Source organism: Ostrea edulis, chromosome 5, assembly GCF_947568905.1.
Source record: "Ostrea edulis chromosome 5, xbOstEdul1.1, whole genome shotgun sequence".
In the NCBI taxonomy this organism is placed as follows: Eukaryota; Metazoa; Mollusca; class Bivalvia; order Ostreida; family Ostreidae; genus Ostrea; species Ostrea edulis.
Window position 1 is genome coordinate 19,780,224 of NC_079168.1, and position 13,019 is coordinate 19,793,242.

Genomic DNA, 13,019 nt, shown 5'->3' on the forward strand with positions numbered 1-13,019 from the left:
GTTTGTAGAATACGACTTGCGGGAATTAAAAACACCCCATATTTCCATCGGGATCGGGAGTGTGGAAATACAATTTATTGATAAAAATAGAATTTCTTACGAAATTATTTCAAGTCAAGTTCACCGCATGGATTTTTAGAAATGAGGAAAATTTGGACTCAGCAGATCATTTATTGTTAAAGTATTACATTGAAAAGAGTCAGAGGTCATATGAAAAGGAGCGGATTGGTAATATACATGCAACTACATGACCTTTAGTACACAGGATTTCCAGATTTGTCGGTCATCTTTAGTTTAGAGGTTTGTTTTGATTATCAGTATTATTGCCTGAATATGGACATTTCTTTATTTTGTCTTTTCTTTCTTGGTTTCTTCTTTTGGGCATACATTAGTGAATGAAAATATTGAACCTTTACTATACTACATGTACTTTGACAGACCACAGGCACCTGAATTTCTGTGCCTGTGGACAGACTGAGCTACATGATAAAGCCTAGATGTCGTGTATGTAATACCACAGGAGTCGGCAGTTTTATCTATAAAGGTCCACAATGTAAACAACCACTGAGCTTTATGCTTAACATCAGATTGACTGGGATGTTGCAGTTATTTCCCTTCCTGTTACATTACACAAGTGCTTGTTTGATAGACTTTGTAACCTATGCTTTTGTTTTACTAAATCGCATAGGTTACGAAGTCTATCAAAAAGCTGTGCATCATCGTAAACCCACAGTTGATTACGCTTGATTTCCAATCAACAAAACGCTGTCAACCCAATTTCGGTATACAATTGTTGTGAAAGCAAAGTTAAGTTAATGTTACCTTTAAAAACAGAAGAGTTTCGTTAATATAACGATTACTTTGATTGGACGATATTTTTAAATGTTTATTCATAAGAACGAGCGAGTAGGAATGAATGGACCCACGGGTGATGGAGAGAGGAACGAAGTGTAATCAACCGTGGGTTTCCGACGATGGCTCCCGTGGTAATACCGGTATATTTTGTGCTGAAATTGTATAGATCTACTAATTGAAGAAATATTATATATTTAGAGCTATAGACTTATTTTATAATAAAAATTCATATGAACACCATATTCATGATATTGTAAGAAAAAGAGGAGGCATATATTGTTCTGCATCTGTTGGAGACAAGGTCTTGTTCACTCAATATCTTGAGAACCCTTTGCTTGACAGACATGTAAATTGGTACACTGATACATATTTTAAAAGGAGTAGATGACCCCTATTGATTTTGAGATCACATGGTGAAAGGTCAAGGGTAAAACTGGACATAGGAAGGTATTGTCCACTCAATATCTTGGGAACCCTTGACAGGGGTAAAAAATTCTTCAAGCAAGAAATCCAAAGGATTTTCCTATTATTGAATAAATAATTGATGAATGAAAATAAAAATGACTGCATTTCAGAATAAAATATCTTAACAAGTTAAAGCTCGACATAACTCTTTATTTTTTGTTCTTTTTGCATGTGACCCATTGAGATAGATTGCCGAAGATGCCAATTCAAATAAGATTGATATTGAAATACTGTTTTAGTTAGCCATTTGATGATGTAATATAAAAACAATAAAAAAATTCTAAATTCAACCTGGACTTGGATATTTCCTTGTGGGACTTGGCAAAAATTGGTCCCTCAAGTCCCTGACTTAAGCATGTGAAAAAACTTTTTCCAACCCTGCTTGACAGACATCAAACTTGGTACACAGGTACATCTTAAGGAGTAGATGATCCTATTGATTTTGGTCACATGGTCAAAGGTCAAGGGCAAAACTGTCTCCTATATTTTGAGAATCATTTGATTGATTGACATCAAACTTGGTACACTGGTATATCCTAAGGAGTTGATGAACCCTGTTGATTTTGAAGTGATATGTTCGAGGGTCAAATTGGACATAGGAAGATACTGTCCGCTTGGGGCACACAGGTTCAATTCTAACAACATTTTTTTTTTTCCCTTTCTGCCAACTCCGAGTTGTTCAGGCTGGAAAGAACTTGTGTTGTTGTCGACTATTTAAAAAGGAAGGAGTTGGACTGAATATTGGCCAAGGTAGCTCAGTGGTTAGAGCACTTTACTTGTAATGCACGGGTCATGGATTCGATTCCCAGTCCAACCAAATATTTTCTACTTACCTACTACATTTATTTACTCCTAAAAAGGTAGTTTCCTCAGCAACATAAACTGAACCTTGAGATAATTTTGTACCCAGTATGGGGGCCTTTCCAGATACAGAAATTTCTGTAATTATGATGAATAAGAAATTGAAGGTTAAGGTACTTAACCTTTTTAATATATTCCTCTTTTTATCCTAAACATGTACAAGAGCAACACATTTTATGACAATTTAATCAAAGTTTTCCGGTATATGTAATGCAGTGTATAAAGACGGCACCTGTTGCTTCTCTTTTTCTTGCTGTTGCACACATAACAGTCAGTCATGATGATGTATTGTGCTTTTTGCATGGTTGTAGGATTGATGCTAACCTTGACTATTGTTGGAGTATTATATCTTTAAAAGGCGAGAATAGGATGTTGAGCAGCCTTTTCTACAAACATGGACATTTTTGTGCCAGCCGACCGTGGGAAGTCATTCTTGCGACATTAACCCTGTCAGCCTGCTTGGCCTCAGTTGGAATTTTCACAACCCCGGATAGAGTCTGTGGCTGGAACTATGAATGTGAAAAACATCAGGTAAATAGTAAACACTGGGATATCTTATAAATATAATGCAGGCATTTTGAAAATTTCATCATTTGAAACATGTGACACATTTGGTTCCAAATTTGTATTTGAAATGAATTTTTGATGACAGCACCAGGAGAAAGGTAACAGTGACCACATCTTCCTGTCCATCATCAAACTCGCAGCTGTTCTGTCCACATACCTTCAATTTAGGAATCTTCGCAGATTTGGAACAAGATATCTCTTGGGTATGTATCAACTTGAAGATATTCACACAGTGAACAGCATGACTATTGCTGTGGGTTGTTTAAGGGTTTTTTTAAAGTAAGAAACTGAATATGAAAGGATATAGAAATTTATCATGAAAATGATGAAATATTAAAATAGTTATGCTCATTGCATGTTCAAATAAGAAAACGGATACTAGAAACACCAGGCTTGGATTTCTTAAAAAACTTGAAAAGTTTGGATTTTATTTTAGCAGTCAAAATTTGAGTCAAATCTCCGACTTAAGTCCAAGTTTTGACTAAAGTTTATTCCTAGAAATGCAGGCTTAATATTATGATATATAAACTTGCAAACGTTTTTTTCCCAGGTTGTTCTTTTCTATGTTTTCTGTATGGATTAAAGCACTATGAAATAATTTAACTTGGTGACTAATTTTCTGGGGGCAATATAATGAAACAGGAATTTCATGCTTACAGGTATATCTGGTATATTCACTGTGTCTTCCAGCCTTGTGTTCAGTATTGCCATCATCAAAATGTTTGGAAATGACCTATCAGGATTGACGTAAGTAAAACACATTTAATTTTGATGTATGCATATATTAACCATAATTTCTTTTTAGAAATTTTTCTATTAAAGATCTTTGCAAGTACACAGTGATTTTTAGTTGTCAGTTTTCAAACAAGAAATTTGCGAATTTGACGGATAACTGTCCTCACAAAACAAACAGGTGTGTTAGTAAAACTAGTTCTTATCTGCAGTGAAGCTCTTCCATTTTTCCTGCTGCTAATTGACCTCTCCAAAGCCTGTGCCCTGGCCCGATTTGCCCTGAATTCCAAGAGCCAGGAAGAGGTGCAGGAGAACATTGCCCATGGAATGTCCATACATGGTCCAGTCATGACATTAGATGCCATTTGTGAGATTCTAGTCATTGGAGTCGGCACTTTGTCAGGTATATAGGTTATCCATTCAATGTTTTACAAAATATGTTTGAATTTGTACAAGTAATGTACAGTATATTCTTGAAAAATCATTACAGGTTTTTTTAACACAAACTTGAGATGATTTACGCAATTTTTACCCCATGAAAACTACTTATAATGCATTTATTTTTTAAATAGAATGGTGGTAATTTAGAAATGATAAACAAATTGTTTCATATTGCAGATGTCACCCACTTAGAAATGATGTGTTTCTATGGCTGTTTGGCTGTCCTGGCTAACTATTTAGCATTCATCATGTTGTACCCAGCATGCCTAGCTTTGTTCCTAGAGGTACATAGTGTGGGAAACTCTTTCATCTTTAAATAGTATTCTCTTATCATCAGTATTTCTGTTGGAATTTGGACTTCTCTGATATATTTGGCCACTCTGCTGCATACACATTTACATGTCATTCAGTGCTGAATATAACTATCTGCTGTGTATTTTAAAAGTTTTATTCATCCAATATATAATATGGGAAAACAGATACATGTATAGAATTATGTGTCCATTTTTAAAAATCAATAGGTAGTCAGAAAAAGAGGTAAAGGCCAGGGACTGAAGCACCTGCAGCATTTGGCTCAGATACTGCATGAAGAAGAGAAGGATAGCCGGCCAAACCCAGTCACCCAAAATGTCAAAATCATTATGGTCAGCTCAGTTTTATAACAATCGTAATGTGATTGAAACTGCACATCTATCATGAAACCAAAACATTACCTTGTTCAGATGTAGAAGAAAAAAAACTCAGTTATTGGATAATGAATTACATTTTGTGTAGGCATGATTAATTTATGAAAGGAAAATGAATGTGAAAAAAAAAAGAATACTGGTAAACTTGTTTTTATTGATAGAATTGATGTATTCTTTTTTGTAACATCATTTTGAGTTACAAGTTACTGTTGTAGTCTGCTGGTCTCCTGATGGTTCACTTTCACAGCCGTTTCCTAGCAACCAGGAAAACTATGGACATGATTGACATGGCAGGCAGCCAGTATAGAAAACCAGACGTATCACTGTGGTACTTCTACATTCAAAGGTAGTTGTAATATATCAAAAATTAAAATTTAGTAAAGGAGAGTTAATATATTATAGGTTCAAGTCAGTAAAGAACCATTTCCATTGCAGAAAATTACTTTGATATTGATTCTTGAATTACCATCCCTTTTATTGAATAAGAAGCAGTACTTTAATTTTTTTCTTGTTTTACATAGATTGTTTACAGTCAAGGCAGATTCTACTTTCACTTTGGCTTTGGCCATATTCCTGATTGTGAAGTATGCCTTTTATGATGACAACTCCATGGAGTACCAACTTTTGATGCCTCCCACGAACACAGAAAACACAGAGTCAACGACTCCTGAAATTGTGCCTAAAGTTCAGAGACAAGATAGTAAGTTGATCAACAGAGAAATACCAGTTCCAAAGAATTCTAATTTCATCAGATGCTTGAAGGTTCCATGCATACATTCTTATGACACTGGTTCACAACTGAATTCTTAAAAGAAAATCTTAAAGCTGAAAGATATTAGCTGCAAGCTTTCTTCAAGAATCCAGTGGCAAACCATGTATCATGAGAATTAATTATTATGCAAGTACATTTATCATCTTTGCATAGATTGATATGTATTTGATAAATATTTGAATTGAAGGTTTAATAAACGCTTACCTTTTGGGGGGGGGGGGGGGAATTTGACAGATAAAAGGTCTGTATACACATAGTCTTTGTTATGCATTATAGATTTCACATCAGAGAAGGTGGATAAGGTTGAATTTGTAGTTGGGGAAGATTCTTCAGACTCAGAACCTGAGAACTCAATGACGCATGTAGAAACACAGACTGATTTAGATTCATCCATGTACTCACCACTGCAAAAAATTCCCCCCTTCCAACCTCCCAGGACTACCGAGGAGTGTGTACAGATCCTAAAATCTGAGGTACTGATGTATGTCTGGTTAATATGTGTATGTCCTTCCATTAAAAAGCTGAAAGGTCCCAAGAATCATTTCTGAAAGAGCATGAGAAGAAAACAGTTTGTGTATTACATTTCAGCATAAATCTACATTTATGTGTATTTAGCTTTTGCACAATTTTTATTTTTAGGCGGGTCCAAAATCTCTTACAGATGAAGAAATTTCAAATTTAGTCAAGAGTAAACACATTCCATCATACAAAATAGAATCCATGATTGGAGATGAGTGCAGAGGTGTTAAAATAAGGTCAATATTTCAATTTCCCTTTTGATGTGATTTATGAAATCGATTTTATGATATGTAAAACATTTTGTCAGTAACTTACAAACAAATTTAACGAGTGTGCATGCATTTTGACTCATCTTTATGACCGAGTTGTTTTATCTCTCCTCAGGAGAAAGATGTTGACAGAGGACTTGCCCTCCGCAGATGCTTTAGATGGACTGCCTTATGAGAATTATGATGGCTATGAATTGGTATCTATGATGCTACGTATTTTAACTTTAAAAGGAAGTTTGTTCGTTGTAGTAAGGATTTGAAACATGTTTTCTGCAATGGGTGTTTTATTCTCTGCTTTAATTTCAACGAGTTGTGAAGGCAAATTCAATAACACTCCATTGGAAATGAATTCATGGATTTCAACAAATAATATGTTTTTTGCACATGATTTGGAGGTATTTTTGCAGTATCTTGTCTCCCACTCATTTTATAATACTTACTTAACAAAGGGTAACAGCTTTTACTGCTATGGCTTGGATTTCTTGAAAAAATCTCAAAGTTAAGTTTGAGTTTTCTTTTATTTGAGCAGTCAAAATTTGAGTGAAATCTCAGATTTACAGCCAAATTTTGACTTCAGTTTGTTTCAAGAAATCCAGGCCAGTTGGTCTCTTTCTTTTTCGGTGGTTGAAAATATGTACATGAACTTATATCAGTGGGTTACAGATCAAGTCACAAATGGAAAATTTACCTAAACATTTACGTTTATAAGTTTGTTATAGTTCCCCAGTGGAGTTACATGAAAATTACAATCATTTAAGTTTTGAAATAAACGAAAGCTGAAATAAACTTTTAGCGTAAATTAAGAAAATACAGATGAAGACGTCCCTGAGACAAGCATTGGTAAAACAAACAAAACTTGTCTATTTGTTCTAATAGGTAAATGGAGCATGCTGTGAGAATGTCCTGGGTTACATGCCAGTCCCTGTGGGCAAAGCTGGACCACTCATACTGGATGGTCAGAAGTATTTCATCCCCATGGCCACCACAGAGGGTTGTCTGGTAGCCAGCACTAACAGGGGATGTAGGGCCTTAGAGGTGAAGTAGTTTATTGGAAAGCATTTAATTTTTGCTGTTTTCTAAACTGTTAAGTTTTCTTTTAAGAAGAGTTGTTAAAATTTAAGGTATTAAGTACTAAGTACTACATGTGTACATATTTTAGCAAATCTTGAAGCAAGTGTAATAAGGGCTGATGTCTGACAGGACCAGGCCTGGAGGTTATAAAACTTTTTTGAGCATGTTTTCATACTCTAACTCGAACTCCATCCTCTAACTCATACTCAAAAGTGAAGGTTATAAAACTTTTATAAAATCATTCTCATACTGAAATGGAGTACATGCTCAAGATTTTTCGAGTGTGTTTCGGAGCTTCCTCAGAGTTGTGCTTAAAACAAACATGGCCAAGTTTGAGTATGAGTATGGTAAAAGTTTTATATCCTCCAGTCCTGGAGTTAGGACTTGTGTCATATACTACAGTGGATGAATAGAGGTTTTCATATTTTAACCAATAATTGAATTAAACTCATTTCAGCATCTTTAAAAGTAAATCCTGTTATTATAAGTGTACATACAGTATTCTGTTGAATTCTGCCACTGATGTAGTGGTGATTGACCTATATAATGACATCAGACATATACTTTTACATTTGCAGTCCAGCAATGGAATTCGTAGTGTTGTAGTGGGAGATTCTATGACCAGAGCACCTGTTGTTCGTTTACCTAGTGCCGTAGATGCCAGGTTTGTTGAATATCAGAACTACATGCTCTTTAAAAAGCATCTTTGCTTAAAAGAAATTTTATAAACTGCATTATCTTTCCTCTTTGTAGCAATCTAAAAGTATGGATCGAGGACAATTTCTCTACATTAAAAACAATATTTGACGAGACCAGTCGGTAAGAACATGGTGATACTTTATTGCTATTATATTAGATTGTAATAAAGCTATTACAACAATTTAGTCAGCCTTCCAAAGTAGATATGTCATTTACTTTTCTCTGTATCAAATTTCAGGTTTGCTTTAACCTGTTTTTACTCTATTCCATATTAAATTAATACAAGTATACTAATACACATCTTTTCAGGTTTGCTCGGTTAAACAAGTTCCAGATTGCGCAAGCTGGTCGACTTCTCTATATACGATTTATAGCTAGTACTGGCGATGCCATGGGAATGAACATGCTCTCCAAGGTAAGTAGAGAAAATTTAGTCAAATAAAATGACACTATCCAACTACAATGTAAATGAAGAGATACTTTAGGTGGATGAATACTTAAATGATATTCATGCTGTGTTTTAGGGCTCAGAGAGAGTTATCATACTGTAATGATATTCATGCTGTGTTTTAGGGCTCGGAGAGAGCTATCGTACTTAAATGATATTCATGCTGTGTTTTAGGGCTCAGAGAGAGCTATCGTACTTTAATGATATTCATGCTGTGTTTTAGGGCTCGGAGAGAGCTATCGTACTTTAATGATATTCATGCTGTGTTTTAGGGCTCGGAGAGAGCTATCGTACTTTAATGATTTTCATGCTGTGTTTTAGGGTTCAGAGAGAGTTATCTTGCACATAAATGAACTGTTCCCAGAGATGGAACTTCTAAGTCTGAGTGGTAATTACTGCACAGACAAAAAACCTGCTGCAGTCAACTGGTAAGTTTTTGGTAGTGGTAATATTTCAATAATTAGTACACTTGTTAAACTGATCAGTCGAAGTTGTGCTTGCAGAACATGAACTATGGCAACATGTGTAAGTGCATGCATGGATATCTCACGTGGAGATTTTTTAAGAAATGAATTTTATTTTTGAAAATGCGTTGGCACTTCATGAAGTTTTCGTGAAGTGTTGCAGTGCATTCCCTCATGCATTTTCAAATATGAAATTTATTTTATGCCCCCATAATCAGAGATTCAGGGGCATATAATTTTTTATCTCTCTGTCTGTGTGTTTGTCCACAAAACCTTTAGCCCTGACCATGACTTTAAAATGGATGGTGATAGGGCTTTCATATTTCACATGTGTATTTTTTTTGGCAAGACCTATCTTTAGGTAGCAAAAATTTTGACCTCACGACATTTGCCTTGGGGTTTGACTTGCTTATGAAAAACTATAACCTTGGCCACAACTTTTGAATGTTTAGTGCAAGGGCATTCATATTTCATATGTGTATTCCATGTGACAAAACCTTTCTTTGGGTTCTAAATTTTTTTTGGTTTCATCTCCTTCACCTCGGGGTTTGAACTATTTTCAAAAAACTTCAACTTTGCTGGCATCAGTGTTTCCCAAACACATCTTGTTTATATTTACATTCTACTGTCATTTTTGTCAAAAAAATTCCCAGCCATTAATATAGATATACTATATTTAGCAACATTCATACACACATTGTTCACAACTGCTTCTCATTCATGAGGAAATAGCTATCATTACAATTGGTAAAGATATTGAATGCAAAAACATTGGAAATATACATATTCTACATTGCTCTGCCCTTGTTTTGGAGATAGAAGAAGTGTTTGCACTTTCTGAAAAGATAATTTTGGATATGGGACATGTTCCGGGTTTTACATTGGAAACAATAATGTAGGGATAATATTCTTTGTAGGATTGAAGGAAGAGGAAAGTCTGTCGTGTGTGATGCTGTCATTCCAAGTAAAGTGGTGAAGAATGTTCTCAAGACTAATGTCTCTGCCTTGGTAGATCTAAATGTAAACAAGAATTTAATTGGTTCAGCCATGGCAGGAAGCATAGGAGGATTTAATGCTCATGCTGCAAATGTTGTGTCAGCGATATTTATAGCCACTGGACAGGTACATTTTTTTTTTTTAGAATGAAATGAAATTTACAATAAAAAAATAATAGATAAATGATATTTGTTACTTGCTTTGTGATATAATTACGAAGTATAAAATTTTCAAGAGAAAAGAATAATTATTTGCAAATGTGTATTTTTACAGGAATAAATTGATTTCAGCTTTTGATGTATGATTTACTGACATGTTAGTGATGTTGCAGGACCCCGCCCAGTGTGTGGCCAGCAGTAACTGTATAACTCTGATGGAGGCCACGGGACCCACCCAGGAAGATCTGTACATCAGCTGTACCATGCCGTGTATAGAGGTGGGGACAGTAGGAGGGGGGACTATTCTAACAGCACAACAAGCCTGTCTTAAGGTAAGCATTTCAAGAAAACTAATGAAGTTGCAAAGTGTATGTGGTAATACATGTACATGTATTATCATTAATTTGCATGCTTTTGTGTATCTGGAATAATATTTTGGACACCATAATTTTCTGAGGTCAATGTCAAAAATCCACTTCATAATTGGTAAGTTAATGTTAGTGTGGTACATACTGAATCCTCTCATTCTTATGATTGCTAAAATAATGAGTGGCAAGAGGAACTGCAGGTTGATTTCCAGGTTCAAGGGTCATGGTCGCATTGATCAAGTTATGTTTGGAAATCAGATTATTAACTGTGTTGTGGATAAGATACAAATTGGTACATTAATATATGTTCTATATTTATTTATCATTTTCGTGACTTTAGCCTATGAATTAATCAACTTTGAACAGCGGTTTATTAGCTTTATGATGTATATTTGAGTGCCCTATTTTGTAGCTTTAGAACACAGGTTGAACAGTTTTATGATGGTATATTTGAGTGCCTTATTTTGTAACTTTATTAGTAAATACTGTAGTTATGACCATGTGTAAGGGATGCTCCATTGTTCAGTGTGGTTGTGATGTTGACTGTATTTTGAATATTGTTTAGATGCTTGGAATACAAGGACCAAATAGTGAGAATCCAGGAGACAATGCTAAACAGTTGGCGAGGGTTGTGTGTGGGGCTGTTCTGGCTGCAGAGCTTTCTCTTATGGGGGCTCTGGCAGCAGGTCATCTAGTCAGGAGTCATCTTAAATACAACAGGTATATATATGTACATGTAGAATGAATGGTATCCTGAAATCTAGAACTTCACATTGAAATCAATGATAATTGAAAGAGAATTTAATTGCGTTAAGACTTGGTAGTACTGGATGTTTTATTTGGCATTCCCAGAAATTTATTGTCACGTTGTAACTTTTTCACATTATTCAAATACATAATGATATCATAGAACACCTGAATGACTTGTCGACTGAAAATTCTAAGTATTACAATATGTATATCATACATGTACATGTTGAACTCAAAAGTTAGAAATCCACTATGACATAAAGCACCTCTTTGATCACTGGAGTTGTGTCCCCTTTACAGATTCTCTATTTAACACTGTCAATGATTAATGAGTTGTGTCCCCTTTACAGATTCTCTATTTAACACTGTCAATGATTAATGAGTTGTGTCCCCTTTACAGATTCTTTATTTAACACTGTCAATGAGTAATGAGTTGTGTCCCCTTTACAGATTCTTGATTTAATACTCTATAGGTGATTAAAGATGTTTCCATGTTTTGTTCAAAATGATTCATAGTCATTATATGTTATATTCACAGGTCAAGTATGTACCTTGCATCTAACAGATCAAGCATAGATAGTGCCCAGTCCCAGTCTCTGCTGCTACCCCAACATGGTAGCTCTACAAACAGTCTGCCCATCCCGTCAGTCAACACAGCTAAATGTAAACACAGTTGATGAAGGTTTTAGTTAGGTTTTAAAGGATGTGTGCCAAAGAATTGTCATAACAGGAGAGTCCATTACTGTGAATGAACATTTAACACTGGTCAGTATTGATGATGAGTGGCCATGTGCTTGACAATCCCAAGGTGTCCATGAGTTTACAGGATTAAAGCACTTTTGTGCTACACATCTAATATTATTCTTGGTGTATCCACAAGTAAATCTCAATTCCTTGAGAAAGTGAACTCACTGAGAAGAGACATGGCATGTTGAGGATTTTAAGCATTTACATCTACCTTCAGCGTTAATTCACTGAGAAGAGACAAGGCATGTTGAGGATTTGAAGCGTTTATATTTACCCTCAGCATTAACAGAAAGGGATGTTTTAGTGTGTATAGCTATTAAAGGTGCTGATTTTTTATACATTTTAGGTACTCTATTCATGTAATGTATGTACTTGCACTGCCTAGCAGTTGATTACATATTTTGTGTGAGATGAAGCTTTCATATTGGGCAGTCTTTAGTACAATGTATTGTAAAGGCATTACTTTAGCATTAAACATTTTAGAATTACTTTATTCTCTCTTTTGGGTGCATAGACACAAGCTATGAAAGATTTGACTTTATCTTTTACAGTGGTTTAATAGGTAATACATATCTGTATTGTAAAAGCACAGTACCTACTACATGTACAATGAATACAATAGTTTGACAGTTTAAAGTACAAAATTATAATATCAGTTTGATAGGTACAATTCATCTATTGTGGTGAGAGAAAAAATAACCACCATGTCAAAATAGGTCAAACTTCTGCCTATACCAATGTGGGTGCATATTAGGGTAAATATGGTATCATTTATAATTTATGTTGCAATTGTTTTAATACCAAATATATATAATTTACATTTGTATGTACAGTTTGCTAATAAAATTTTATGTGCATCAATTCATGCTTTGGCAATTGTAATATAGATCATTCATTGAAGACAGAAAACACAAACAGCAGTACTGGTGTTGAATTCTCTGCACAGGAAGCTGTCAGAATTCACAACAGTGATGTCATGAAATGGTTACCTTGAACTTAACTTGGTATTGTGAGTTTTCAGTTGAAGGAATGATCTTGCAGTTAAATCTGTCACTGTAAATACAGTCAAACCTCATTATCTCAAACTCAATGGGACCAAGAAAAAAAAGATATCCAAGGATTCAAAATATCGGGGTAATATACTTTTTAAA

At 34.9% G+C, this 13,019-nt stretch overlaps 1 protein-coding gene across 2 annotated transcripts; it reads left to right on the forward strand.

Moving 5' to 3' along the window:
- The first annotated feature begins 48 nt into the window (after positions 1 to 48).
- Positions 49 to 12,729, forward strand: LOC125650996 (3-hydroxy-3-methylglutaryl-coenzyme A reductase-like). 2 transcript variants are annotated; one of them, XM_048879590.2, is made up of 21 exons: positions 49 to 300; positions 2,540 to 2,712; positions 2,834 to 2,951; positions 3,408 to 3,495; positions 3,693 to 3,883; positions 4,099 to 4,205; positions 4,443 to 4,565; positions 4,823 to 4,953; positions 5,129 to 5,307; positions 5,656 to 5,852; positions 6,019 to 6,134; positions 6,283 to 6,364; positions 7,044 to 7,202; positions 7,817 to 7,902; positions 7,992 to 8,057; positions 8,247 to 8,352; positions 8,707 to 8,813; positions 9,767 to 9,971; positions 10,177 to 10,335; positions 10,937 to 11,091; positions 11,660 to 12,729. In XM_048879590.2, the coding sequence occupies exons 2-21, from the start codon at positions 2,551 to 2,553 to the stop codon at positions 11,796 to 11,798; spliced, it is 2,676 nt and encodes an 891-aa protein (XP_048735547.2). In that variant the 5' UTR covers positions 49 to 300; positions 2,540 to 2,550; the 3' UTR covers positions 11,799 to 12,729. The 2 variants fall into 2 exon arrangements, with proteins under 2 accessions (XP_048735547.2, XP_056022910.1); XM_056166935.1 differs by having other exon boundaries at positions 74 to 300; positions 2,493 to 2,712.
- Positions 12,730 to 13,019: the final 290 nt, after the last annotated feature.